Raw genomic sequence first — 24,912 nt, forward strand, 5'->3', positions numbered from 1 at the left:
ACATTAGCATGCATGCCTACTTGTTACTATTGTTTTAATGCAAAACAAAGTGTATGCACATGTCTTTGCATGAACATATCTTACTAGGACGTGATCCATCTTCCTATTATGTCTGGCTGTTTCGCTATTATTTTATTGTAGATTCATATATGATGTTTCCCCTCTACATTTTCCGGGATCAATTAGTAGTCAAATTAAGATTATGGTGGAATCTTACGATGGCTAGGCATACTACAGAGCGGCCAGAGCGGCCTTCTCCTTAAACCTGTTGACTGAAGCAGCATCATTCTGCCAAAAGGGACTTGAACAGTTCCCTTCTAATGAAGAGCTCAAGAAGTTATCGGTGCAAATTGATTTGCGGAAGAAAGAGCATGACAATCGCAAGACACAGATTTCAAAAGCCGTGGCTGCAGCCAAGGTTAGCTATCTGGTAAGGATAAAGTATTCTTCACAATATATTCAGGCTTGCTAATTACTATACTAAATTTGTACAGGAGCTTGCATCTACAATTGAGAATAGAGGCCTGAAGCTTGGGAAGGCCATGTATCAAGAACTTACCGGATTAAGGAAACCAGTACTGGATAGTAGCAATATTCTTCACTGGCCGGTTCTTCTTCTTTATGCAGAGGTTATGTCAAGTGATTTTATTGAGGACTGCTGTGAGAGTGACATGTTCTCATCTCATCTTGATGTGATATCCTTTTCTTGAATATTATTTAGTTAAATGGTTTATTATTTGTCTAGATTATTATGTCAGATAATACAAGTGGTTTTTGATACATCCTTAACTCTCGAACATGTTTTCTGAAAGTTCGTTGCCATTGCCATGGGATGAGAATTGTGCTTTCACACGAGAAGCCATTGAGTTGTACTATCAGGTGTGTCTGGATAAGTGCCCATGAAAATTCCAAAATATTTCTATACAAAATTGGACATTTTCTAAATGTTATAGAACTTTGGTGTTTTATCATTGGTATTTAAATAATTTTTGTTATTATTAGGACATTTTCTTGTTGTTAATTGAAGCACTGCTGCGTCATCTGCAACTTTGGATAAAAATAATTGCGGCTCAAGGTTCATAGGCAATAGTTCATAAAAGAAATAAATGTGAAGTGATTTTTTTGGAGATAAAGTAGGAGACATGAAATAGTAGTTGTGTACAACTTTAATTTTGATAATTATTGAAGTTATGCTGTTTATTCTTTTCCTTTAACCTCAGGGAAACATAGAAGAAAATGGTAATTGAGATGACTAGTTGAGGAAGTGTTGTCAACAAAGCAATAGATAAAGTGATGCAGGGAAATTGCCGAATATATGATATTACAACTGTCTATGGATGTAATATAACAATAGAATACATGTTGGTATGTGGTGTAAAGATATTTTTAGAACAACTAATAGTCTAATATACACTTTTATACCACACACAAAAAAAAGTAAAAGAACCGAAACACATATAAACAATATAATTCAGCATGCTCTTAAGTTGAAGTTTTGAAGATCGATACCCAGAGCATGCTTCTTTGTTGTATAAACATGGCCAAGTGACTGATTGAGAGGTTAAGTGACAATCAATCTTGATGTGATTCATCTGCCTGTTAAAAATAATATTTTTGGCCTATCTAAATGACACTTCACTTATTATTGTAGGAACAAGTGTCTCGCCCTGGAGACCCTTGCCTGGGTGATCTTGACCAATGCTACAGCAGTTATCTGAGCTTTGGTTTGTGCTGACCAAGAAGTCAAATCATGAATTTCATTTTGTTCTACCATTTGTAATGCTTTAGGACCTTCCATGGGAGATTAACATGATCTGAAGTATTAGCATGCCAAAAGGATACATGCTCTTCAGCAGCCACGCTAGATGTCAAAGTGTCTCATAGCATAACTATGATTTTTGGTAGGAAAAAGCTGTACATGCAGATGTGGAAGGAAAAAAACAAGCACTTGTAGATGAGTTGCTTGATCAATAATGATGAGTACCTAGGATAGTGATGTATTGAGTAGGATAATTGGAGTGTGAAGTAGGAAATGATCAAAAAGCATCATGTATTGTGTTAGACTCTCAGGATAAGCTTTAAGAGGAGACTTAGGAGAGAGAAGAAAGACCAAAAAAAAAAAAACAAGGGGAAGAAAGTAGAAAGGTTTTCTTGGGTCATTGGCAAAAAGTACAAGTGACTTGGGATAGAATGAGGAAATACTGAGGGAATTGACTTAGCTCGAAACCTAAATATATTAGTAATGTAGAGATTCTAAGCAAAAGCCAAATATCAAAGCACTTGCTTGGAGTGAGAACAGTCTGAACTCTGAATTACAACGACATTAGGTAAAGGGGTTATTAGTGATAAGCTTTCTGAGTTGCGCTCCAGGCAAGAGAACTTAACAGACTTGCTAGGAGCCTCTAAATGCTCAAAGGCCTCAAGGCAGGTAGAGAAGAATAGAGCAGCTAATGGGATAAGGAATGAAGATGGATGGGATTTTGTAATGGAAAGATATCGTAAACTTTTGAAGAAGCAATTTGTTATTTCAAGATTGTGATGATGATTCTTGTTATCATCATTTTTCTTAGACTATTGCCTGGATAATGTCCATATGTGAGATGCTCATGAGCATTAGTTAAATTATCTCTAAGAATGGATTGAATCATCACATGAATCTGTATTAGATCCGATAGTGCAATTAATAGACATCCTGAATTCTAGTTAGATTCTAAGAAATCTGATAATAAGAGTGGTGGGGCCCCTATTTCATCTGTTTGCACTTCTCCTATCCGTCTCCTTACCAATTTGTCTTCACTTTTGCTGTGGTTAGGATCAGAAACCACCGATATCCATCCATCAGCCATCAGTCAATCACCCACTACCACAAACAGTGGGATGAAACACCCTCCCCTTAGCATTTATATCTTAAAATTAGAAAGTTTCGTCTTCTTTGTTTGTCTTAGAATCAGTCTTGGTGGCATAAATAGATAAAAGAGATTCTACATGTCAGAGGAACTTATCTTTTTTTTCTCTCACTATATCTTTTCATTAATTAAATTTTGGAAATCAAGGGGATTATCTGATTGAATAATGTTGTTGGATTGGATTTTCGTTCTTAATGGATTCAGATGCAGGTCAGTGGTTTCTCGATCTGCCAGCTTGTCAAACCAAATCTGATCAGATTTTCTAACATCTGGATTCGCTCTGGTTTTCACAATCCAACCTTACATACCTAAGTTGAATGAAGGACTTGAGGGGCTTCCTGAACTAGGAAAAGACCATGAAATGAAGATTCAGCTGAAATCATATTGAAAACCTAAATAAAAGAGAGAAGGTTGAAATGAAGCAAACATGATGGGAGATTTAGCAAAAGAAGACAATAAGGCGATTCGTAGAATGCATGAGATCAAATAAAGCACAAAATTTCATCTGATGGAAGGAAAGAAACAAGCTACATGCTTGGACTTTGTACAATTTAGCAAGGAAGCATAACCCTTACGCAGAATTAACCACTCATAAGCTTAAGTCTGCTGACATTTTGAACTTGATGATGCCATTAGTCAGGCACAAACAAGGCTGTTACAAAAGCACACTGGATGCATGGGCATGAAGATGCTCCAAGTTGGCACAAACAAGACAGGTTCAGATTGCAACATTTTTGAAACAATGAGGCATTCCTGGGCCACTCCAGCTTAAATAAGCACCCCAGGGGCAAATCACAGCCATTTATGCTTCATAGATTCCTGATTTGAAGACCCAAAGGAGATTTTTTTGATCATTGAGGCATAGGAATATTTTTAGGAATTTTTTTTCCTGATGTAAGAATCAAAATGCTAATTGAATGAAGTTAACTGCATGCGATCTTTTAATCTTTTCTCTCGTTCCGTACAAAATCACTAGCATGGTAGTATTCGCATTTCAGTAATGTTACAGTACCACTTAAATGTAGTATGTCTATGCTTTAGTCTTCAAGAGTCCTTGTAAACCCAAATTAGGAAACTCAAAGGTGGTCAGTGTTTAAGTAGAACTTGTCAGGGGGTCAATCTAATCCGTTCATAGGCCGATTAGCTTTCAGTGAAAGATTAATGCACATATATTTTTGAGTTCAAGAAAGTTCAGGCTAGGTCTGTCCTTTCTTCCTCCTCTCTCTTGATTTAGCTCATACTCTTTTCTCCTCTAAGCTCTCTTATTTTATCCACTCAATCTGCAATTCTATTTCTGCTTAATAATTCTGATGTATTGTTGTGTGAAACTTATTGCTATTGTGCAGCCTCTCCTCCTCTCTCTTCATTTTACTCTTACTCTCTTCTTCTCTACCTTTTGTATACTTATCCTACAATTTCTCTTCTTTATTTCTTCTGTAATACTTCTAATATATTGTTGCCCAAAACTTAATGCTATGTTTATCTTACTTTCATTTTGATCTGGAAAATAGTCTAATTTGATCATTTTGATATTCTTAATATTTAGTGTTTGATATGAAATTTTTATCATCTGAGGTTTTGCTTTCTTCCCCACTCTTCTTGCCTTGGATTTGAAATTTACTTGTAATTTTAAAGGTCTGCTTTCAATGTGACACAATTTTTTAATTTAAGTTAACATCATACTGATTCTTTAGTCTCTGAAATCCTTCAAATATTTTCCTAGTATGCCTCTTCATTTTCAAATGGCAGGGGCAGGTTTATCTGATTTCTCGCTTGATCATAATGGCAAACAAACTGGACAGCAAACTAATAAATGAAACTCATTTGTAGAAGCTCCCACTCATTTATTGCTGGCTTTTATGTCAAAATGAGTCCAACTCGCAAGCAACTCAGCCAAGGTAGACATGAGATGAGGAAAAAAACTGCAATATGAGATTGGCCTCATACTTTCTTGAATAAGGATCTGTGGAAAGTAGAAAAGTTATTAATGATTGAAAAAAGTTTGGTACCCCAATGTGCAAAATGGGCAAAGGTTGAGCTCTATAACTTATGATTCTGGTCAACAGTCAAATATTAGGGTTTATAATTTTAAAGAACTGCTTACCTTGGAAGCAATTTGGTGTTTGTAAAGAGAACCTTATCAATAGGTTCCACTTTTTTGGGATGTTTAGCTCAAAGAGGTATGTTTAAATTTTCCAGTTTTCAGTAAGCAAGAGATACACAACTTTGTAAGTGTAAGGTATTGCAAATTATTGGATGATTCTAATAGTAGATGAAACAGGCAGTGAGGAGGTTGGTAAAGACCGATAAGTCTAATGGTATATTGATCCACCAGAGGGCCCTAAATTATAGGATAGGTAGTAGATTTATTTTAGTCTTTATCAAGGATCGCTGAATCGGTACCGGTAGGTGTACCGGTCAGCCATCGGACCGGTTCAGTATCGGTTCGGACCGGTTCAGTACCAGTTCGGACCAGTTTGAACTGGATCGAACCTGTACTAAACCGGTACCACTGATTCGGCCTCCAAAAGTCCCAAAAAAATTAGCCTAGCTGGTACGGGCCGGTACGGGAGCCGGTATGGGGGTTGGTACGGGGGCTAGTACCGTTTTTTAACGCCGAAACGGACTGGTCAGAGACTGGACCGGTTCAGTACGAGCTGAACCGGCCGGTACGGGCCGGTTTAGCATTCCTTAGTCTTTATTATGCTGTTTTCAGTTTTTTCTGAGCAAATTTAGGATGTTTGAAGTCATAGAGGGCTTCTCCAAAATATAGGGCTGAGGCCAACAAATTTCGGAGCCTTATTTGAAAGCTTAACAAGGAATGGTACTATAGCGGTACTATTCATTATAATGTTCGCACTTCAATATCATGAACAATAAGCATGCCTTACGCATTTATCTCAGGAAATTTGATAGTCATAGTTAGGTTTTCTGTTGTTATAAATAAGGATCCATGGTCTATGCTATGCAGTTTTGGAGATTGGAAATAAAAGAAAGCTTGTTGCTTATCGGACTTCCCGGTGCTCTATTATCTCTTCTCTCTTTTCTCTTCCTCTCCTTTTTTTTTTCTCTGATCCTTTGTGTCTTTACATTATTTGCTCATTTTCTTCATTGTCTATTCTTAAATTTGCTAGATATGCCCATATTTATTTCTATTAGTATTTATTTACTATAGATTTGACATAACTATTCATACAACAAACTAATTTTTACTGTTGATAGATTTTAAATGACAGAGCAAAAAGCTCATGTTTTTATTGCTTCCTATTGCTAAAAATTCTTCATGCAAAAATTTCGGATTAGTAATTAAAGCCCCAATTCCTCATATTATTGTGCTATCGGACCCTAGGAAACTCTAATTCAGTAGTTCCAGCAATTTGGTCATATTGATTGCTGAATGTCTGGACCGCCCCTAGAAATCTTTTTCAAAATTCTAATACTCTGTCCTAAGAGCATCCCACTTCTGTGCAGTTTTAATCGTAGGGCTGCATCATATGTCCATCGTTTTTGATGAGGCATGCTTTAGGTTTGAACTATCAAGTGGATCCATCATCTACTCACAATAGAGAGCTGAAATTTAACATAAGGTTAGTGATATCTAATGTGATGATTATGTGATTGCCCTGATGATAAGAAAATTTTCTAAGAGCATCAGTGTTCCCCCTGTTCCAATTATGGAATAATTCCAGATAAGATGTGAAGGAGACAGTGAGAGTCCAATGAAGGCAAGAGAAACAAGGAAAAAGAGTGGTTGAAAGACAACCTGAAATGGCCAATTATAAAGATTAAAAGGTGTCTTAGAGGAGTGACAGGTCTATCAACACAAAACCCTTGAAAACCTAAAGATTTATTTGCATCATAAAATGTGCCAATTCGTTAAGGAAGACAAGAGATATTCAGTTGTAGGTTGAAAGATCTCAGGCATTTTTATGACTGGAAAAAGGATGCCACAGCTGATCTAACCCTGAATTGAATGGGTTGGGTTGATATTGTGGCTATGCATTAGATATGGAAAAACACTGCAAGAAGCATCAGAGGCATATCTCAGATGTGGATATGAGAAGACAAAACTATCAAGCAGTTACATAATTTATTTTAGTGGAAGCAAGAGTTAGAAAGACCCCATGTTACCTCCTTTGGATTTCTATGGTTTTAAACCGTGGATTAAAATGCATAGAACAGATGAACAAGGGAAAGAGAAACACTACAATCATGTGAAATAAGTCTATAAGACTCCAAAGACCATGGTGTAGGTCTTGACATGTATTGATATAGATTGGTTAGAATTTTCTCTTTTACATGATTGTTACTGTCTCAAACGGGATTGGTTGAATACACATAATAAACCGACTGTGGGAGTTTCGAGGCCATTAATAGAATCCTATTTGTAGAAGGGAGAACACCTACCTGAATAAGGGGAGAGATGTCCAAGATCCAGACCAAGAGCAAAAATATCGGTTGGATAGAAATCTCACTTTATGGTTGGTGGAGATCTCAGAGAATTGATCCTTTTCTGATAGTATGAGGCTTGATTTTCTAGTATTGGAATGACATAATACTATGCACTCTCATTAATGAGGGCAATAGCCCATAATATATATTTATAGTTGACTATAGCTCCATAATTGTAAGTCAACTGATTCATTTAATACTTGGGTACACAACGTATATAGAACAATTATAACAATTTAGTGTATACTTCATGACTTTGTTCTTGTTCTATCTGAAAAAGAAAATGGTTTTTTTTCATTTAGATCCACTTTTCTTTGTTATTTAGCATTATCAAACATGCATTCTTATGGAAAATTTTGCTTTTGGTAGCTAGTCATTTACGGGGCTTCTGGCAAGATTTTGCTGCAGAACTAAAAACTGTCCAAAACATCATTTTTCGATAAAGAAGAATTCTCTGTAACGTTCCTTTGTGATATATGTTTGATTATTGACTACTTAGGCTGGTAGTGGAACTTTAATGTCAAAGAGGGAAGTTCTTAAATATCTACTAGAGGGCACTGTTGATTCTACCACAGACGTCCTTGGTGATGAAGCAAAGGACGATGAACAAAATTCGGACAATTCAGTTGCTTCAATGAGTATGTTTTTTCACTTTTCCTCTTTTAAGTACATATATGAGTGTATATGGTTTTTGCATTTCATTTCTCCCTGTGCCTGTATAGCTATCTAAATTTTCTTTTGGTTTTTTTCTCCCTATAACATTAAGACAAGTTAGGGAGGGATAGGACACCTACCTTAAAAAGATTATTTTGGAACAATGAGAAGAAAAATATTACTCAATGAAAAGACTAATACCAATAATTTGTTGGGAATTGTGTCCCAAAGCCAATTTTTAATTGTAAGAAATTGGATTATGTATATATATTTTATTAAAATGAATAAAAATTTATTCTGGTAATTTTCTATTCATCACAAGTGTTGCATCTTCAAATTGAACTCCTGTGTATTGTGATGAAGTCCTTAGGACTAATTTAGTGGATAAAAGAGGTTTTATCATTTAGTCCTTAAACCAGTTCGCGACCAAATGACAAGCTGTCAATTGGACGATAGCTATGTCAAGTATAGGTCGTTGTGTGCCATTTAGTTGGTTGTCCTCTTAAACCAAGGAGTGTGGAGACACTGTATGGCATACAGGTGAGATGTAGGAGTACATCGTCACTGAATAGTGACTCACCTGCGTAGCACTCCACTGTCGGGAGTTAGCTCGTAAAACGTATGGGCATAAGTACCCCTTAGACCTGAGACTGTCACGGTGACTTGCAAGCAACTCACTGTACTTAGGCACTGGATGACCTGAATTTCTAATTCAGGGATCGGAAGGATGCTGGGTGCAGTCAAGTACTCGCGAAGTCTGTGTACGAGTCAAGATGGGATTGACCGCTCCAGATTAGAGGAGTTGATGTCTTGCTGTATTTCAATTCAGTAAAACCTTGGCCAGGGTAAACCAAGTGATGGTCACTTGATTTGATTAATTGAAATATACTATGGATGACCGGATCCAGAGTTCGACAGTCCACTCTGAGGTCATCTTGAGCATCGAAGGTCATAGGGATGAATTATGCAACAACCATACGTCTAGGTTCTTGAATGTTGCTTTGCATATTTGACCTATCCGGACGTCGGGTATCATTGCTAGATGGTCACCTCGATTAGTGCATGGAGTAGTCCATGTACTACCGGCTTAGTGTTCGAACCTATCGGAGTCACGCACATTAGTCAAGCTGAGTAGGAAGGTCTTGACCCAATTTAATTAAGAATTAAATTATGGGTCATTTGGAATTTGGCTCTGTCTATGTTCAGCTAGCACTGAACATGAGGTACATGCTAAATTTCATGGATGAACAACTAATTAAGTCTGTATTTCGGGTCAATCAAGTTTTAATTAATATAATTGAACTTGATCAGGACTCAGTTGTTGAGATTGGATTTGATTGGGTCTAAATTAGTGTAATTGGGCTCGATCATGATTTAATTGGGATTTAATTTCGTATTTGTTCTGATCTAAGTCGGACTTGGATCGAGCCGAAACTAGACCCAATTGAATCTCCTATGAGTCAGACTCATGTGGAATTTTTTCGGGTCAAAAATTCATTCAAATGGGCTGCAAATTTGGTTTAGAACCAAATAGACTAACTTATGATCAAATGGGCTAACCCATTTGTATCAAGTTGACTTTTCCCATTTTGTGTGGTTGCTGACCGTGAATAAATGCCATGGACCCGTGGACCACTCCCTTCACATGGACCCTTAGCATTTGTTTTGTGAGCCGCGACTCACCTGGGACGCATGAAACAGAGCTTCTCTGTTTCACGCATCCGCAAGCTTTCCGACCGGCGAGTGCGTGGCCAACCGGCCTCCGGCCAGACGGCCGACTGGACCGGAAAGTGCGGTTTTGAACCGCCAACATTCCAGTCCAGTTTGATTTTTGAAATCCGGCAATAATAGGCATTAATCGCTGGTTTATTCCATGGTTGTTTTTGAAACAACCGTTATCAAATTCATTCATATTTGATAATAAATGAATTCAATAATGCTGGACCATTACGCCTCTTAACTCCTCTCAGCGTTGGCCTATTTGTAGGCCACCGTTTCCTCTCGAATGGAGAGAGAGAGAGAAAAAAATTTTCTTGGGAAGAAAACGTCAGACAGAGAAGGAGATTTGATTCTGTGGAGAAGAAGAAGAAGAGAAAGGAAGGAGTCCTTTCTCTCTGGTGGTTTGGAGTTCGGCCCAGATCCGGTGTCCTCTCCTCCCTTCCATTCCCTCTGTGATCGGGATCAAGAGACGGGCATCTGTGGCTTGTGCGTGCTGTGAAGAAACGGGAGAAAAGAAACTGAAGAAAGAAAGAAAGAGAAGAAAGAAAGAAAGAGAAAAGGGAACGTCCTTTTTCTGGATTTCTTTTCTTCCAAGGGTCCTTTTGCAAAAGATTGTTTTGCACGAGTAAAAACATCATCCAACCTTCTTGCGAAGTTTGACGTGTGTGCGAAGTAGAGGGCTTGTAGATCCAGGCCTCGCAGAGCTACCTTCAGGGATCTAGATCCAGATCCAGATTCAAATTACCTCGACCAACTTCCGCTACGGCCTTGAGGTAATTTTACACAAAAGTTAAATTTAATATTTATAATTGTTATAAATAAAATAAAAAAAATTAAAACTGATTTTTCATGCCTGGCGTTCGATTTTATCGGACAACTCGGGAAATTTTTCCTTCAACTGGTATCAGAGTCAGGTTGGTCGATGGAATTGGCCTATAATATCTAGAATTATGCATGATTTAATTTTTAAATTTAGATTAGATCTAGATTTATTGATAAAATATCAATCTTGTGCTGAATTATAAGGTTGTCCTGCTATAAGGTTAACCCCTTATAGTGAAAAGGTTGTCCTAGCACAAAATTGAGATTAATTTTGTATCATAAAATAAATAGTTTATTTTTGTGAAATTATGCATAATTGATGTTTATGAAATTTCAGTTTTAAATTTATTATGACCACAAAATTTAAATATAAATTGTTTATATTTGGAATTGTTGCTGGTGGTCCAAACCGAGAACGATTGGCACAGCGGTGTGAACGGGGTTCCGTTTGAGTTGCCTTGGTTGGTGTTGATTGCGCTCCACTTTCCACCGGGAAACCTGCAAGCAAGCCTCGCACCACCACTGGGGTAGTGGGGGCCCTCCGACGATCAAGTCAGAGGAGATTGGAGGAGAAGGAGAGATAATAGTAGCAAGTAAGAGAATGCTCTGGAAGTTCTTGCTTACCCCTCCTTCTCCCCCCAGCCGCCTATATACCAGGCTGGGGGGTCCTTTTGGGGGGTTGGTCATCGTGTAGCACGATGGAGCTGCCACTGACATGGCCGTTACAGGGCATCGTGGGGCAGCGCTGGGTACGGCCATGACAGGGCGTAGTGGAGCTCCGCTTTGTACGGCTGTTACAGGAGATCGTGGAGCAGCGCCGGGTACGACCGTTGCTGGGTGTAGTGGAGCAGAGGGCCGCGGCGTGCCTCTGGGGAATAGCCTGTCGTTGTCGAGAGATGTCCGACTCGGGGTCGGGCTGCGGAGCCGAAGATGTCCGACTCGGGGTCGGATTGCTGGATCAAGGGGCTGCCGACTCGGGGTCGGGCTGCGGAGCCGAAGATGTCCGACTCGGGGTCGGATTGCTGGATCAAGGGGCTGCCGACTCGGGGTCGGGCTGCGGAGCCGAAGATGTCCGACTCGGGGTCGGATTGCTGGATCAAGGGGCTGCCGTAGTCTTCCTGGGCGCGCGTGCCGGTCACGTGGGGCATGGTGGCTAAGTTCCCCCGTAACAGTAGCCCCCCACTTCCGAGCCTGGAACCAGAAGGGGAACGGGTGAAGGGAGTGATGCTTCGAGATTGCCGCCATCCCTCGGAGAGGCGCGCGCGCTTCGAGCTCCCCGCCTTCTTTATGGCGTATGGCGGTTGTTGCTGACCTGGCAGTCTGAGGATTTCGGCGGACATCCTTCCTTAATGGCGTCGATTAGCCTTTGGGGCGCGAGCGACCCTTCGGCAGCCAGGCGTCCTCTGGCGTCACCGAGGCGTCACCCACCTTTCCGCCTATTTAACCGGGGGCCCTCCTCCGTCCGCCTCTCTTTACAGACATCTTCGAGTTTCTCCTTTGCGCTGCCGTCATTGCCGTCGGACTGTTCGCTTGCTCCTCCTTTGACGCTCTCGGAGCCGTTCTTCCTTCTCTTCCGGTGAGTTGCCCCATTCTTCAATTTAAGGCTCTCCATACTTTCTCCTTTTGTATTAATGTACTCCAGTCGTTCCGGTCCTTTCCCCCTTCTTGACCCCGTCCTGACCGTAGATTCACTGGCCATTAGGGATGGGCGAAGTGAGAGCAGACCGCATTAAGTCGGAGCTGGTCGCCGAAGACCTAGATAGGTTCGTGGCTCGATACCACCTTCCCGAGGCCTGCAATGTTACGCTCCCGGGGCCTGAGGAGAGGATGTCCCATCCTCCTCCAGGGAAGGTTGCCATCAATGAGGGCATTCTTCAGGCCGGGTTCCGCTTTCCCCCCTCGGACTTAGTCGTTCAGGTGCTTCGGGGTTTAAGAGTGGCGCCGACGCAACTGGTGCCGAACTCATGGCGCGCCCTGACGGCCTTTCAGGTTCTCTGCCGCATGCACGAGGTTCCCGCCACCCTGAGTGTCTTTTGGGAATGCTACGGCCTGAGCGGCCACCCCCAGGACAAAGGGTGGTGGTGCTTTGCGGCGCGGCGAGGGTGCGGCCTCGTCAAGGAGGCTCCTACCTCCATTCACGGCTGGAAGGGGCGCTTCTTTTTCGTTGACGCAGATCCCTCTTGGGGAATCAGGGCAACCTGGGAGACGCCGATGAAGTCCCCGATTGGCCTATCGAGGTTGTCGAGGGAGGAATCCGATGGCGTCGCCGTCTTGAAGGGGTTGGTTGCCGAGGGCCGGCTCCCCCCGGTGGCTCGCCTTATTTCCGAGGATACCTTGGTGAACGTAGGTCTGAGCTCGGTCCCCGCTGACCGTGAGCCCGCCACCATTTCTTTTTTAGCTCTTTTCTCCTCTTTCGTCTCGTTCTTTCCTTCAGTTTCTCAACCTCCGACCACCTCGTCCTTTTTGCAGAGATCGACGACGTCATGCGGTCGGACAAGGCAACGGCTGTTGGTAGGACGTCCCTACTGGAAGCAGTCCGGAGGAAGAAACGAGCTCCTCCGAGCGGGGCCCCACCGGCGAAGAATTTCCGCCGGCAGGCGACTCCGACGCCGACAGACGGGTCCGGACCCACCGATCAGGGGGACGCCGCGGGCGCGGACCGGCAGTTGACGCTGTATCAGCCCTCCGATGCCGAGACTACCGTTTTTCCGGAGGCATCACCCGGGCGCGCCCGAGATGGACGGGTCGGACGTGATCGGTCCCCAGCCCAGCCTTCGACTCGGTCGGCTCCGGATGATACGAGGAGGGACGCGCCGAGGCCCCGGCCGAGCGGGACCCTGTCAATTCCAGGGGCGGTCCCCGCCCCGAGCATGGTCAGCATGACTCTTCCCCAAGCGATGGGTAAGGGTAAGGCTGCAGAACCACCGTCCGACTCCGGGGAGAAGTCGGGGTCGGCCTTCACTTTCGCCGGCGCCCGAAACCTCATCGAGACGGTGCTGCTGGAGAAGGACCGCAGGCAGGTCCGGGAGATGAGGGTCCCTGACGTTGGGGCTGCCAGCTGCGTCTGTCTCATGTCGGTGAGTGTTCTTTTGGTCGCTTTCATCATTTATAGGCTCTGTTGATCCCTGCCCGACGCCCTCGTTTTTCCTATCTCTTAGCTCGCCCAGTACATGATCCGCTTGGAGGAGTGCTACGAGGAACAGGCGAGGCTTCTGGCGAGGGCCGAGAGCCAACTGAAGGCAGTAGAGGAGGGAGGTCAGGCTGCGGCGGGGAGGACGACCAGGGACCTCGAGATGAGGCTCCAGGTGGCCGAAGAGCGGGCACTCGGCTTCGTCACCCTCGAGAAGCAACTGTTGGAGGCTCAGGAGCAACTCAAGGTTGCCTCGGGTCTCGAGGGCGAGATCAAGAAGGCGGAGGAGCGGGCCGAGAAGCAGTCCCGGAAGGCTGCCGACTACCGGGAGAGGTGGGAGAAGGCCCAGCGGTCAGCCGACAACGCCCGCAACCGAACCCGGTCTCTTGAAGCCAAGCTGGGCGAATTGGAGTCGGCCTTGGAGAAGTCCCGCGCGAGCGACCAGGAGCTTCATTCGCGCCTGGAGGAGGCTGAGGCTGCTCGCATTGCTGTCGAGGCGAAGCACAAGGAGGCTCAGGCTGATCTGCTGAGGGTCTCCTCCGAGGCGGACGACCGGATTGTGGCGAAGGTCTTGGAGGCGAAAGCTCAGATTATGGAGCGGGCAGAGGCGGCGCTGGCCGAGAAGAGTGCGGAAATCGGGCGTCAGGCGGTACAGGCTTATCGTCAGTCCGCCGAGTTCACCCGTGATATGTCGGAGGCGGTACAGGCCTATCGTCAGTCTGACGAGTTCGTCCGTGACATGTCGGACGCGGGGTCCGACTCCTTTATCTTAGGCTTCGAGGAAGGCCTAACAAGGGCGTCGGCTAAGTACCCCGAAATTGACCTGAGTGGGATCTCTCTTCTAGACTCCTCTCCGGCGCCATTGCCTGCTGATTCTCCAACCGCCTCCCTACCCCCTGCGGACGTGCCCGGCGTTCCCGACCCGGGGGTTCCTCCAAGCTGACCTTCTGTATTTTTGTTCTTTTCTTTGTGTGTTGGCGTTTTGCCAAGTTGTATGGGTCTCGGCCCTGAAACAATGAAAGTTAATGCAAATAGAGTTTCTTCATTTCACTTTCGTCCTTCTTCTTTTTAACTCTTGGTAGCGTCTCGCTGACTCCCGACTCTTGAAATTCTTCTGGCGCTAGGCCAGGTATCTGAGGGTTAGGCCTCAGGGAATTCTTCCGGCGCTAAGCCAGGCATCCGAGGGTTAGGCCTCAGGAACTTCTTCCGGCGCTAAGCCGGGCATCCGAGGGTTAGGCCTCAGGAAATTCTTCCGACACTAAGCCAGGCATTCGAGGGTTAGGCCTCAGGAAATTCTTCCGGCGCTAAGCCAGGCATCCGAGGGTTGGGCCTCAGGAAATTCTTCCGGCACTAGGCCAGGCATCCGAGGGTTAGGTCTCAGGAAATTCTTCCGGCACTAGGCCAGGCATCCGAGGGTTGGGCCTCAGGAAATTCTTCCGGCGCTAGGCCAGGCATCCGAGGGTTGGGCCTCAGGAAATTCTTCCGGCACTAGGCCAGGCATCCGAGGGTTAGGCCTCAGGAAATTCTTCCGGCACTAGGCCAGGCATCCGAGGGTTAGGCCTCAGGAAATTCTTCCGGCGCTAGGCCAGGCATCCGAGAGTTAGGCCTCAGGAACTTCTTCCGGCGCTAAGCCAGGCATCCGAGGGTTAGGCCTCAGGAACTTCTTCCGGCGCTAAGCCAGTCATCCGAGGGTTAGGCCTCAGAAAATTCTTCCGGCGCTAAGCCAGGCATCCGAGGGTTAGGCCTCAGGAACTTCTTCCGACGCTAAGCCGGGCATCCGAGGGTTAGGCCTCAGGAAATTCTTCCGGCACTAAGCCAGGCATCCGAGGGTTAGGCCTCAGGAAATTCTTCCGGCGCTAAGCCAGGCATCCGAGGGTTGGGCCTCAGGAAATTCTTCCGGCACTAGGCCAGGCATCCGAGGGTTAGGTCTCAGGAAATTCTTCCGGCACTAGGCCAGGCATCCGAGGGTTGGGCCTCAGGAAATTCTTCCGGCGCTAAGCCAGGCATCCGAGGGTTGGGCCTCAGGAAATTCTTCCGGCGCTAAGCCAGGCATCCGAGGGTTGGGCCTCAGGAAATTCTTCCGGCACTAGGCCAGGCATCCGAGGGTTAGGTCTCAGGAAATTCTTCCGGCACTAGGCCAGGCATCCGAGGGTTAGGCCTCAGGAAATTCTTCCGGCACTAAGCCAGGCATCCGAGGGTTAGGCCTCAGAAAATTCTTCCGGCGCTAAGCCAGGCATCCGAGGGTTAGGCCTCAGGAACTTCTTCCGGCGCTAAGCCAGGCATCCGAGGGTTAGGCCTCAGGACCTTCTTCCGGCGCTAAGCCAGTCATCCGAGGGTTAGGCCTCAGGAAATTCTTCTGGCGCTAGGCCAGGAATCCAAGGGTTAGGCCTCAGGAACTTCTTCCGGCGCTAAGCCAGGCATCCGAGGGTTAGGCCTCAGGAAATTCCGCTCGTTGGTCGGCCAAGGCTGGCGCAAGCCGAGGCGACCGGTCGGGGCTTCAGGCTAGTTTGCTCCCGGGATGATCATCGGGTTAGCCTGGCATCCGAGGGCCGAGCCTCGGGAGATTCCGCTCGTTGGTCGGCCAAGGCTGGCGCAAGCCGAGGCGACCGGTCGGGGCTTCAGGCTAGTCTGCTCCCGGGATGATCATCGGGTTAGCCTGGCATCCGAGGGCCGAGCCTCGGGAAATTTCGCTCGTTGGTCGGCCAAGGCTGGCGCAAGCCGAGGCGACCGGTCGGGGCTTCAGGCTAGTATGCTCCCGGGATGATCATCGGGTTCGCCTGGCATCTGAGGGTTGTTAGGCCTCAGGAAATTCCGCTCGTTGGTCGGCCAAGGCTGGCGCAAGCCGAGGCGACCGGTCGGGGCTTCAGGCTAGTCTGCTCCCGGGATGATCATCGGGTTAGCCTGGCATCCGAGGGCCGAGCCTCGAAAAATTCCGCTCGTTGGTCGGCCAAGGCTGGCGCAAGCCGAGGCGACCGGTCGGGGCTTCAGGCTAGTCTGCTCCCGGGATGATCATCGGGTTAGCCTGGCATCTGAGGGTTGTCAGGCCTCAGAAAATTCCGCTCGTTGGTCGGCCAAGGCTGGCGCAAGCCGAGGCGACCGGTCGGGGCTTCAGGCTAGTCTGCTCCCGGGATGATCATCGGGTTAGCCTGGCATCTGAGGGTTGTCAGGCCTCAGAAAATTCCGCTCGTTGGTCGGCCAAGGCTGGCACAAGCCGAGGCGACCGGTCGGGGCTTCAGGCTAGTCTGCTCCCGGGATGATCATCGGGTTCGCCTGGCATCTGAGGGTTGTCAGGCCTCAGGAAATTCCGCTCGTTGGTCGGCCAAGGCTGGCGCAAGCCGAGGCGACCGGTCGGGGCTTCAGGCTAGTCTGCTCCCGGGATGATCATCGGGTTAGCCTGGCATCCGAGGGCCGAGCCTCGAAAAATTCCGCTCGTTGGTCGGCCAAGGCTGGCGCAAGCCGAGGCGACCGGTCGGGGCTTCAGGCTAGTCTGCTCCCGGGATGATCATCGGGTTAGCCTGGCATCTGAGGGTTGTCAGGCCTCAGGAAATTCCGCTCGTTGGTCGGCCAAGGCTGGCGCAAGCCGAGGCGACCGGTCGGAGCTTCAGGCTAGTCTGCTCCCGGGATGATCATCGGGTTAGCCTGGCATCTGAGGGTTGTCAGGCCTCAGGAAATTCCGCTCGTTGGTCGGCCAAGGCTGGCGCGAGCCGAGGCGACCGGTCGGGGCTTCAGGCTAGTCTGCTCCCGGGATGATCATCGGGTTAGCCTGGCATCCGAGGGCCGAGCCTCGGGAAATTCCGCTCGTTGGTCGGCCAAGGCTGGCGCAAGCCGAGGCGACCGGTCGGGGCTTCAGGCTAGTCTGCTCCCGGGATGATCATCGGGTTAGCCTGGCATCTGAGGGTTGTCAGGCCTCAGGAAATTCCGCTCGTTGGTCGGCCAAGGCTGGCGCAAGCCGAGGCGACCGGTCGGGGCTTCAGGCTAGTCTGCTCCCGGGATGATCATCGGGTTAGCCTGACATCCGAGGGCCGAGCCTCGGGAAATTCCGCTCGTTGGTCGGCCAAGGCTGGCGCAAGCCGAGGCGACCGGTCGGGGCTTCAGGCTAGTCTGCTCCCGGGATGATCATCGGGTTAGCCTGGCATCTGAGGGTTGTCAGGCCTCAGGAAATTCCGCTCGCTGGTCGTGCGCCTGTCGCTTGCCGCCCGACGGGATTTCTCCGTGGCCAGCTGCGATCGTGTTTCTCTTCCTCTCCAAGCGTCGCCTGGGGAACACCAGATGGGCATTAAATGCTAATTGAGGGGTTACCTGGGAAATCGGATCGCCAGTTGCCGCTTGCAAGGAGTGTCAGTTAAGCGGCCGCGATACGCGCGTTCTTCGAGGCGGATGCGGCCTGGGCGCGAGCGGAGATATGTGGACCTAGGGGTACAGGCCACCCGGAGTGTCCTGCACAAAGAATGCGATTAAGGAGAATAACGCTTAGGAAATCGCGGGAAGATACGCCTCGAGAGCCGGATCGGCTCCGGATTCAATGCGCCCGCATTTATTGGAGCCACCCGCATCGGAACGACCGAGGGGCCGCAGTTTGGCTATAAATATAGGTGCAGGTGCGATGGAGCCTGCCAAGCCGGAGCTGTTCAGGTTGCCATGGATCGTGGGCCTCCTCTCCGGCGCATGGTTGAGAGACCCCTACCGAAGGAACGGGAGGCGCGCCCTTCGCGACTTCCGCCAACTAGCCGTTTCATCTGGGATCAACAAGGAGGTTCTCCCCGGCGGAACTCCGCTCTAGGCGTTTCATCCGGGATCACGTCTCCCCTCCTTGAAGTTCAGCCTCCCGATTGAGCTCCGCGCCAGACGCTTGATCCGGGACCGCGCCTCCATATGCTCTTCTCCCTTGTATCCCTTCTCTCCCCTAACACTGGGGAGGACCGGAATATCCCTTGGAGGTGGCGTTCCCCTGGAGGCAGCGGGAGCTTCTTCTGCGGCGGCTCCTCGTCTTTTTCGTGAGGCGTGGATGGCGCCTCTGGGTAGGAGCAGTGTGGACTTCTCCTTCGTCCACTTCTTCTTCATCCGCGCCGGCTCTTCGTCTTTTTCGTGAGACGTCGATGGCGCCTCCGGTTGGAAGCACCCACTTCCGGTGGGATTGCAGCCGCTTCGGATGGAGGTTTCGGGATCCCAGATCTTCAGCTCCTCGGAGTCTCCACCTCTTCTTTACTTTCTTTACACCCTAATTCCCCTCTGGGAATTCCTTGTAATCACACGAGCACGCCATTGTAACCGGAAATTATTGAAATGAAAAGTGTTATACATTTTTGAACTGTCTTTCTGGCATTGTCGTTCTACTGGTAATACATCCGCAGGTTAGCGGAATTCCAGCTCCTTGGAATTTCTCGACCATCTAGGGCCTCCAACTGGTAGGAGCCAGGTCGGTTTACCCAGCGAACCCTATACGGGCCTTCCCAATTTGGCGCTAGCTTCCCACCTTCCGCAGGTTGAGATGCTTTAGCTCGCCTTAGCACCAGATCTCCGATTCTGAAAAGCTTCGGTCGGACCTTGGAATTGTAATATCGGGCCACCCTCCGCTGATACATCGCCATCCGAACCTGCGCCATTTCCCTCGCTTCTTCCAAGAGATCCAGGTTCCCTCGGAGCTGCTCCGAATTGGCCTCGGGTCGGTGCGCGACCACCCGAGGTGAGGGGAGTCCGAGCTCCACGGGGACAACGGCTTCCGTGCCATAGGTTAGGCTGAAAGGCGTCTCCCCGGTAGGGGTCCGATGCGTGGTCCGATACGCCCAAAGGACATTCTCGAGTTCTTCAACCCAAGCTTGCCCCGTCCGACCGATTCGCGCTTTGATTCCTTGGAGGATTGTCCGATTTGTGACCTCGGCCTCGCCGTTGGTTTGGGGATGCGACACAGATGTGAACCGATGCTCGATCCCGAACTCCTCGCAGAAGTCACGGAAATGCTTGTTGTCGAACTGTCGACCATTATCCGAGATGAGGACCCGAGGTACCCCAAATCGGACAATGATGTTCTTCTTCACGAACTTCCGGACTTGCGCCTCCGTGATAGTGGCCAGCGGCTCTGCTTCCACCCACTTGGTGAAGTAGTCGATTGCAACAATCAAAAATTTCCGCTGAGCTGAAGCGACGGGGAATGGTCCGAGGATATCCATTCCCCACTGGGCGAAGGGCCAGGGTGCAGTGATTGGTGTCAAGGGGACAGAAGGGACTCTTTGGACGTTGGCGTGGCGCTGGCAGGCGTCGCATTTCCGTACATGATCCTTTGAGTCCTCCAACAAGGTAGGCCAATAATAGCCTTGCCTCATGATCTTGTGCGCCAAGGACCTAGCCCCCCAAGTGTGATCCGCAAACGCCTTCGTGGACTTCGCCGAGGACGTAGGCCGCTTCCGAGGGGCGGAGGCACTTTAAGAGGGGGGGCGGTGAACGAGGTCCGATACAGCCTCCCTTCATAGAGTACGTAGTGGGCGGACTTCATAACAAGTCGCCGAGCTTGATCTTCGTCTTCAGGGAGGATCCCTTCGGCGAGGTAGGCGACAAGCAGGTCCATCCAAGACGGCTCCGGATCAATCGCCATCACCGCTCCAGCCTCGCCGATGCTCGGGGCATCCAGGGTCTCCAGGTAGATCGCCCTCGACAAGTTGTGCGCGTCTGCGCCCACTAAGCGGGACAACCTGTCGGCCCTGGCATTTTCACTTCTTGGGACCTGCTGGATGTCGACACTGCCGAGGTCGGGAATGAGTGCTTGCACCTTCCGGACGTAATTCTGCATGGTCGGGTTCCGGGCCTCGAACTCCCCACGGACCTGCCCGACCACCAGCTGGGAGTCGGTGAAGACCTTCAGGCGCCGGATGCCGAGCTCCTTGGTGAGTTTGAGTCCCGTGACTAGGGCCTCGTACTCCGCCTCGTTGTTGGTCACTGGAAATCCGAACCTCAAGGCATACTCGGCTATCACTCCATCAGGACTGGTAAGGACCAGCCCGGCCTCTCCACCTTCGGGGTTCGACGACCCATCGATGTGAAGCGTCCAAATCGGGAGGTCGAGGCTGGGTGTTTCCGGCGACCTAAGTTCCGCCTCCTGCACCGTGCACTCAGCGAGGAAATCTGCGAGCGCCTGGGCCTTGATGGCGGGTCGGGGCTGGTAGCGGATGTCGAACTCACCAAGTTCTACTGCCCACTTCACCAGCCGTCCCGCATTCTCAGGATTGCTGAGGATCTGCCGCAGCGGTTGATCGGTCAAGAGGGTGACAGAATGGGCCTGGAAATAGGGGCGAAGCCTCCTGGTCGCGGTCAGCAGCGCGAAGGCGATCTTTTCAGCCTTCGTATACCGCGTCTCGGCATCCCGTAGGACCCGGCTGATGTAGTACACAGGCTTCTGGAGCTTTGCCTCTTTCCGAACCAGTACCGCACTGACTGCGGTTGGGGAGACCGCCAGATAGAGGTAGAGCATCTCCCCTTCTTGCGGCTTGGACAGCAGGGGAGGAGACGCCAAGTATTCCTTGAGCTGGTCGAATGCTGCTTGACATTCGGCCGTCCAGAGGAAGTCTTTCGGGCGTTTCAACACCTTGAAGAAAGGTTAGCAGCGTTCGGCCGATTTTGCCACAAATCGTCCGAGCGCGGCGACCCTCCCAGCGAGCTCCTGAACCTCCTTCACTTTGGTCGGAGGGGACATATCTTGGATGGCCTTGATTTTGTCCGGGTTGGCTTCGATCCCCCGCTGGTTGACAATGAAACCGAGGAACCTCCCGGCCGAAGCGCCAAAGGCGCACTTCGCTGGGTTCAGCTTCATGCGAAACTTCCGCAAGGTGGCGAAAGTCTCCTCCAGATCCGCGATGTGCTGGTCTGCATGGCGGCTCTTCACCAGCATATCGTCCACGTACACCTCCATGTTCCGGCCGATTTGCTCTTTGAAGATTTTGTTGACGAGGCGCTGGTAAGTGGCGCCAGCATTCTTCAGACCGAAGGGCATTACCTTGTAACAGTACAGCCCCCGGTCTGTTATAAAGGCAGTTTTCTCCTCGTCCTGTGGAGCCATCATTATCTGGTTGTAGCCGGAGAAGGCGTCCATGAAAGACAGCAGCTGATATCCGGAAGTCGCGTCGACCAATTGGTCTATCCGCGGAAGCGGAAAGCTATCCTTGGGGCATGCCTTGTTCAGGTCGGTGTAGTCGACGCACATCCTCCACTTTCCGCTCGCCTTCCGGACAAGTACGACATTTGCCAGCCATTCGGGGTAGCTGACCTCCCTTATGAATCCTGCCTCCAAGAGCTTGTCTACCTCCTGGTCGACCACTCGGATCCGATCCGGGGCACAGTGTCTCTTCTTCTGTTTTACCGGTCGGTGGGTCGGGTCGACGTTGAGGGCGTGAGAAATGACCTCCGGGTCGATCCCAGGTACATCGGCCGCCGACCAGGCAAACACATCGACATTGGCTCGGAGGAATTCTACCAACCGGGCCCGAGCTCCCGGGTCGAGATTGGCGCCGACCCGGATCGTCCTGTCCGGGCGACCTTCCTCGAGGGGAACTTCGATCACACCCTCGGCCGGCTCCCCGTGCCGCAAGGCCACCTCGTCTCTAGCGTCGAGGGACTCGACGCTTAAGGCTTCTACGGGCTTCTTCCCTTTGAGAGTTGCTAGGAAACATTGCCTTGCGGTCGGTTGGTCACCTCGGACCTCTCCAATCCCGGCCGCCGTGGGGAACCGCATGAGCAAGTGGTACGTAGAGACCACCGCGCGAAGGGCGTTCAGTCCGGGTCGTCCGAGGATAGCATTGTAGGCCGAGGGAACTCGGACGACCAAGAACCCGAGCCGCACCGTGGCTTCTGCGGGTGCAACGCCCGCAGTCACAGGCAGCTCAACGACACCTTTGGCCGAGATAGCGTCACCAGTAAATCCTATGAGGGGTGTGGATGTTTTGTGCAACAATTGTCTGGACAAGCTCATCTTTTGGAAGGCCTCGTAAAACAAAATATCAGCTGAGCTTCCACTATCCACAAGAACACGCCTTACATCGTAGTTTGCCATAGTGAGGGAGATCACCATGGCGTCATCGTGGGGGGTCTGAACCCCCTTTACATCTTCATCACAAAAAGTGATTACATTACCGACCCTCTGCCTCTTTGCGACGGCTGCCCCTGACGCTTCAGTCGAGCCCCCTGCGTTCCTCTCGGGCCGGGGGCAGCCCCCAGTGATAGTGTGGATCACGCCCGCGACGGGTCGATTCTGCTCCCGAGGCTCCTGAGGGGCCGGGTCGGCCGGACGCGGGTCTGCGGGGGGACGTCGGTCGTTCACATATCGACCGAGACGCCCTCGGCGGATGAGAGCCTCGATCTCGTCCCGAAGCTGGAAGCAGTCTTCGGTGTCGTGGCCGTGGTCCCGGTGGTACTCACAGTACGCCCGAGAGGGCCTCCTCCCAGGAATCTTCTTCATCTGTCTCGGGACCGGGAGGTCCTCCCGCCCCTTGATTTCCATGAGGATCTGGGCCCGGGGAGTCAGGAGAGGAGTGTACCGGTTGAAACGTCGGGGCGGAGAACGAGGGCGTAGGGCGCCGTGGTTCCTCACCGGCGACAGGCTTCTGCGCCGACGTTGAGGCGTCGGGCTCCTCTGGCGTGCCTCTTTTCGCCTTTTTTTCCCGAGCTTTGGAGGGATCTCGGCGGCCTCCTTGCTCCGGTGGGCGGCCGCCTCCTTGGCGTCCGCATACTGGTTCGCCCGGGACAACAGCTCCGGAAAGCTCCGCGGCAGGCGTTTGTCCAGGGAGAAGGTGAGTCTGCCCTTTCGGAAGCCACGCTTCAGGGCTGAAAGAGCCACCTCCTGGCTCAGGTTCCGGACTTCCAGCGTAGCCTTGTTGAAGCGGGTAAGATAATCCCGCAAGCTTTCCCCCTCGTTTTGCCGGACATCAAAGAGGGAGTCGGAGACCAGTCGCCGCCGGCTACTGACGGCGAAATGGGTGATGAAGAGGCGAGTAAACTGGTCGAAGGACTGGATTGAGTTAGCCTCCAAGCCGGCGAACCACGCCCTTGCCGGGCCACGGAGGGTCGCCGGGAAGGCCTTGCAGAGGAGAGGATCTGATGCTCCGTGGAGGAGCATAAGGGTCCTGAAACTCTCGACGTGATCCCGCGGGTCCGCCGCCCCGTCATAGGGCTCGATCGCCGGCATTTTAAATTCCGGCGGATTCGGGGTCCGCAGGATCCTCGAGGCAAGCGCCGGCTGGGAGGAGATCTCCAAGTCGGCGAAGGGATCTTTGGAGTGGCCCTTCAGGACCTGGAGTTGTCGGTGGAGATCGTCCACCCGCCGGTCCAGGGAGCGCGACCGATGGGTGGGAGACAAGGAGCACCGAGAGGGGGACCGACTGGAGCGCGGGTTCCTTGAGGACTGGGGGGTCTGGGAACGCGCCCGGGCCCGCCTCTCGTACCCCGCGCAGCTCCGATGGGAAGGTCCCGGCAGAATGGACCGTGCTCGAGAATCTTCCTCGCGCCGGCGCTCCTCCCCATGGGAGAGGAAGGAGCGCGGGTTGAGGAGGACAGGTGAGCGCTCAGGGAGCAGCGGCTCCTGGGCCCGCTGCGGCGCCCGAGACATCACACTCTGCAGGTTCTGCACTGCCTCCGCGAGGGTGCGAACCTGCTGGGCTAACTGGTCGAACTGAGCGGCTTCGACCATCTGAATGGGAGGTGGAGCGGTAGAGTGTTGCTGAGAATGTGTTGGAGACGCAGCGGCCTCCCGGCCGGAGGCGCGAGAGGCCCCGCGACCGGAGGCATTGGAAGCTCCACGACCACCTCGCCGTGCCATTACGATCGCTCTGAGATTCGGACCCTTCCTCTAGCGCCAACTGTTGCTGGTGGTCCAAACCGAGAACGATTGGCACAGCGGTGTGAACGGGGTTCCGTTTGAGTTGCCTTGGTTGGTGTTGATTGCGCTCCACCTTCCACCGGAAAACCTGCAAGCAAGCCTCGCACCACCACTGGGGTAGTGGGGGCCCTCCGACGATCAAGTCAGAGGAGATTGGAGGAGAAGGAGAGATAATAGTAGCAAGTAAGAGAATGCTCTGGAAGTTCTTGCTTACCCCCCTTCTCCCCCCAGCCGCCTATATACCAGGCTGGGGGGTCCTTTTGGGGGGTTGGTCATCGTGTAGCACGATGGAGCTGCCACTGACATGGCCGTTACAGGGCGTCGTGGGGCAGCGCTGGGTACGGCCATGACAGGGCGTAGTGGAGCTCCGC

The 24,912-nt window shown here is 50.2% G+C and overlaps 1 protein-coding gene across 2 annotated transcripts in view; it reads left to right on the forward strand.

Annotated features, from left to right (window-relative positions):
- The window catches only part of TPR2 (Tetratricopeptide repeat (TPR)-like superfamily protein), a 37,983-nt gene that overhangs the window by 1,133 nt on the left and 11,938 nt on the right, over positions 1-24,912 (forward strand). Inside the window, exons 3-6 of one of the 2 annotated variants that reach the window (XM_088721246.2) lie at positions 227-418; positions 495-695; positions 799-879; positions 5,878-5,926. In XM_088721246.2, coding sequence (XP_088577372.2) covers positions 227-418; positions 495-695; positions 799-879; positions 5,878-5,926 — 523 coding nt within the window. Of the gene's footprint in view, positions 1-226; positions 419-494; positions 696-798; positions 880-5,877; positions 5,927-7,857; positions 7,997-24,912 lie in introns of both variants that reach the window. The other variant, XM_008791708.5, reaches the window with a different exon arrangement.

This window comes from Phoenix dactylifera, chromosome 5 (genome assembly GCF_051530095.1).
Source record: "Phoenix dactylifera cultivar Ajwa chromosome 5, Ajwa_hap1_PhDact_Kaust_v1.1, whole genome shotgun sequence".
Classification (NCBI taxonomy): domain Eukaryota; kingdom Viridiplantae; phylum Streptophyta; class Magnoliopsida; order Arecales; family Arecaceae; genus Phoenix; species Phoenix dactylifera.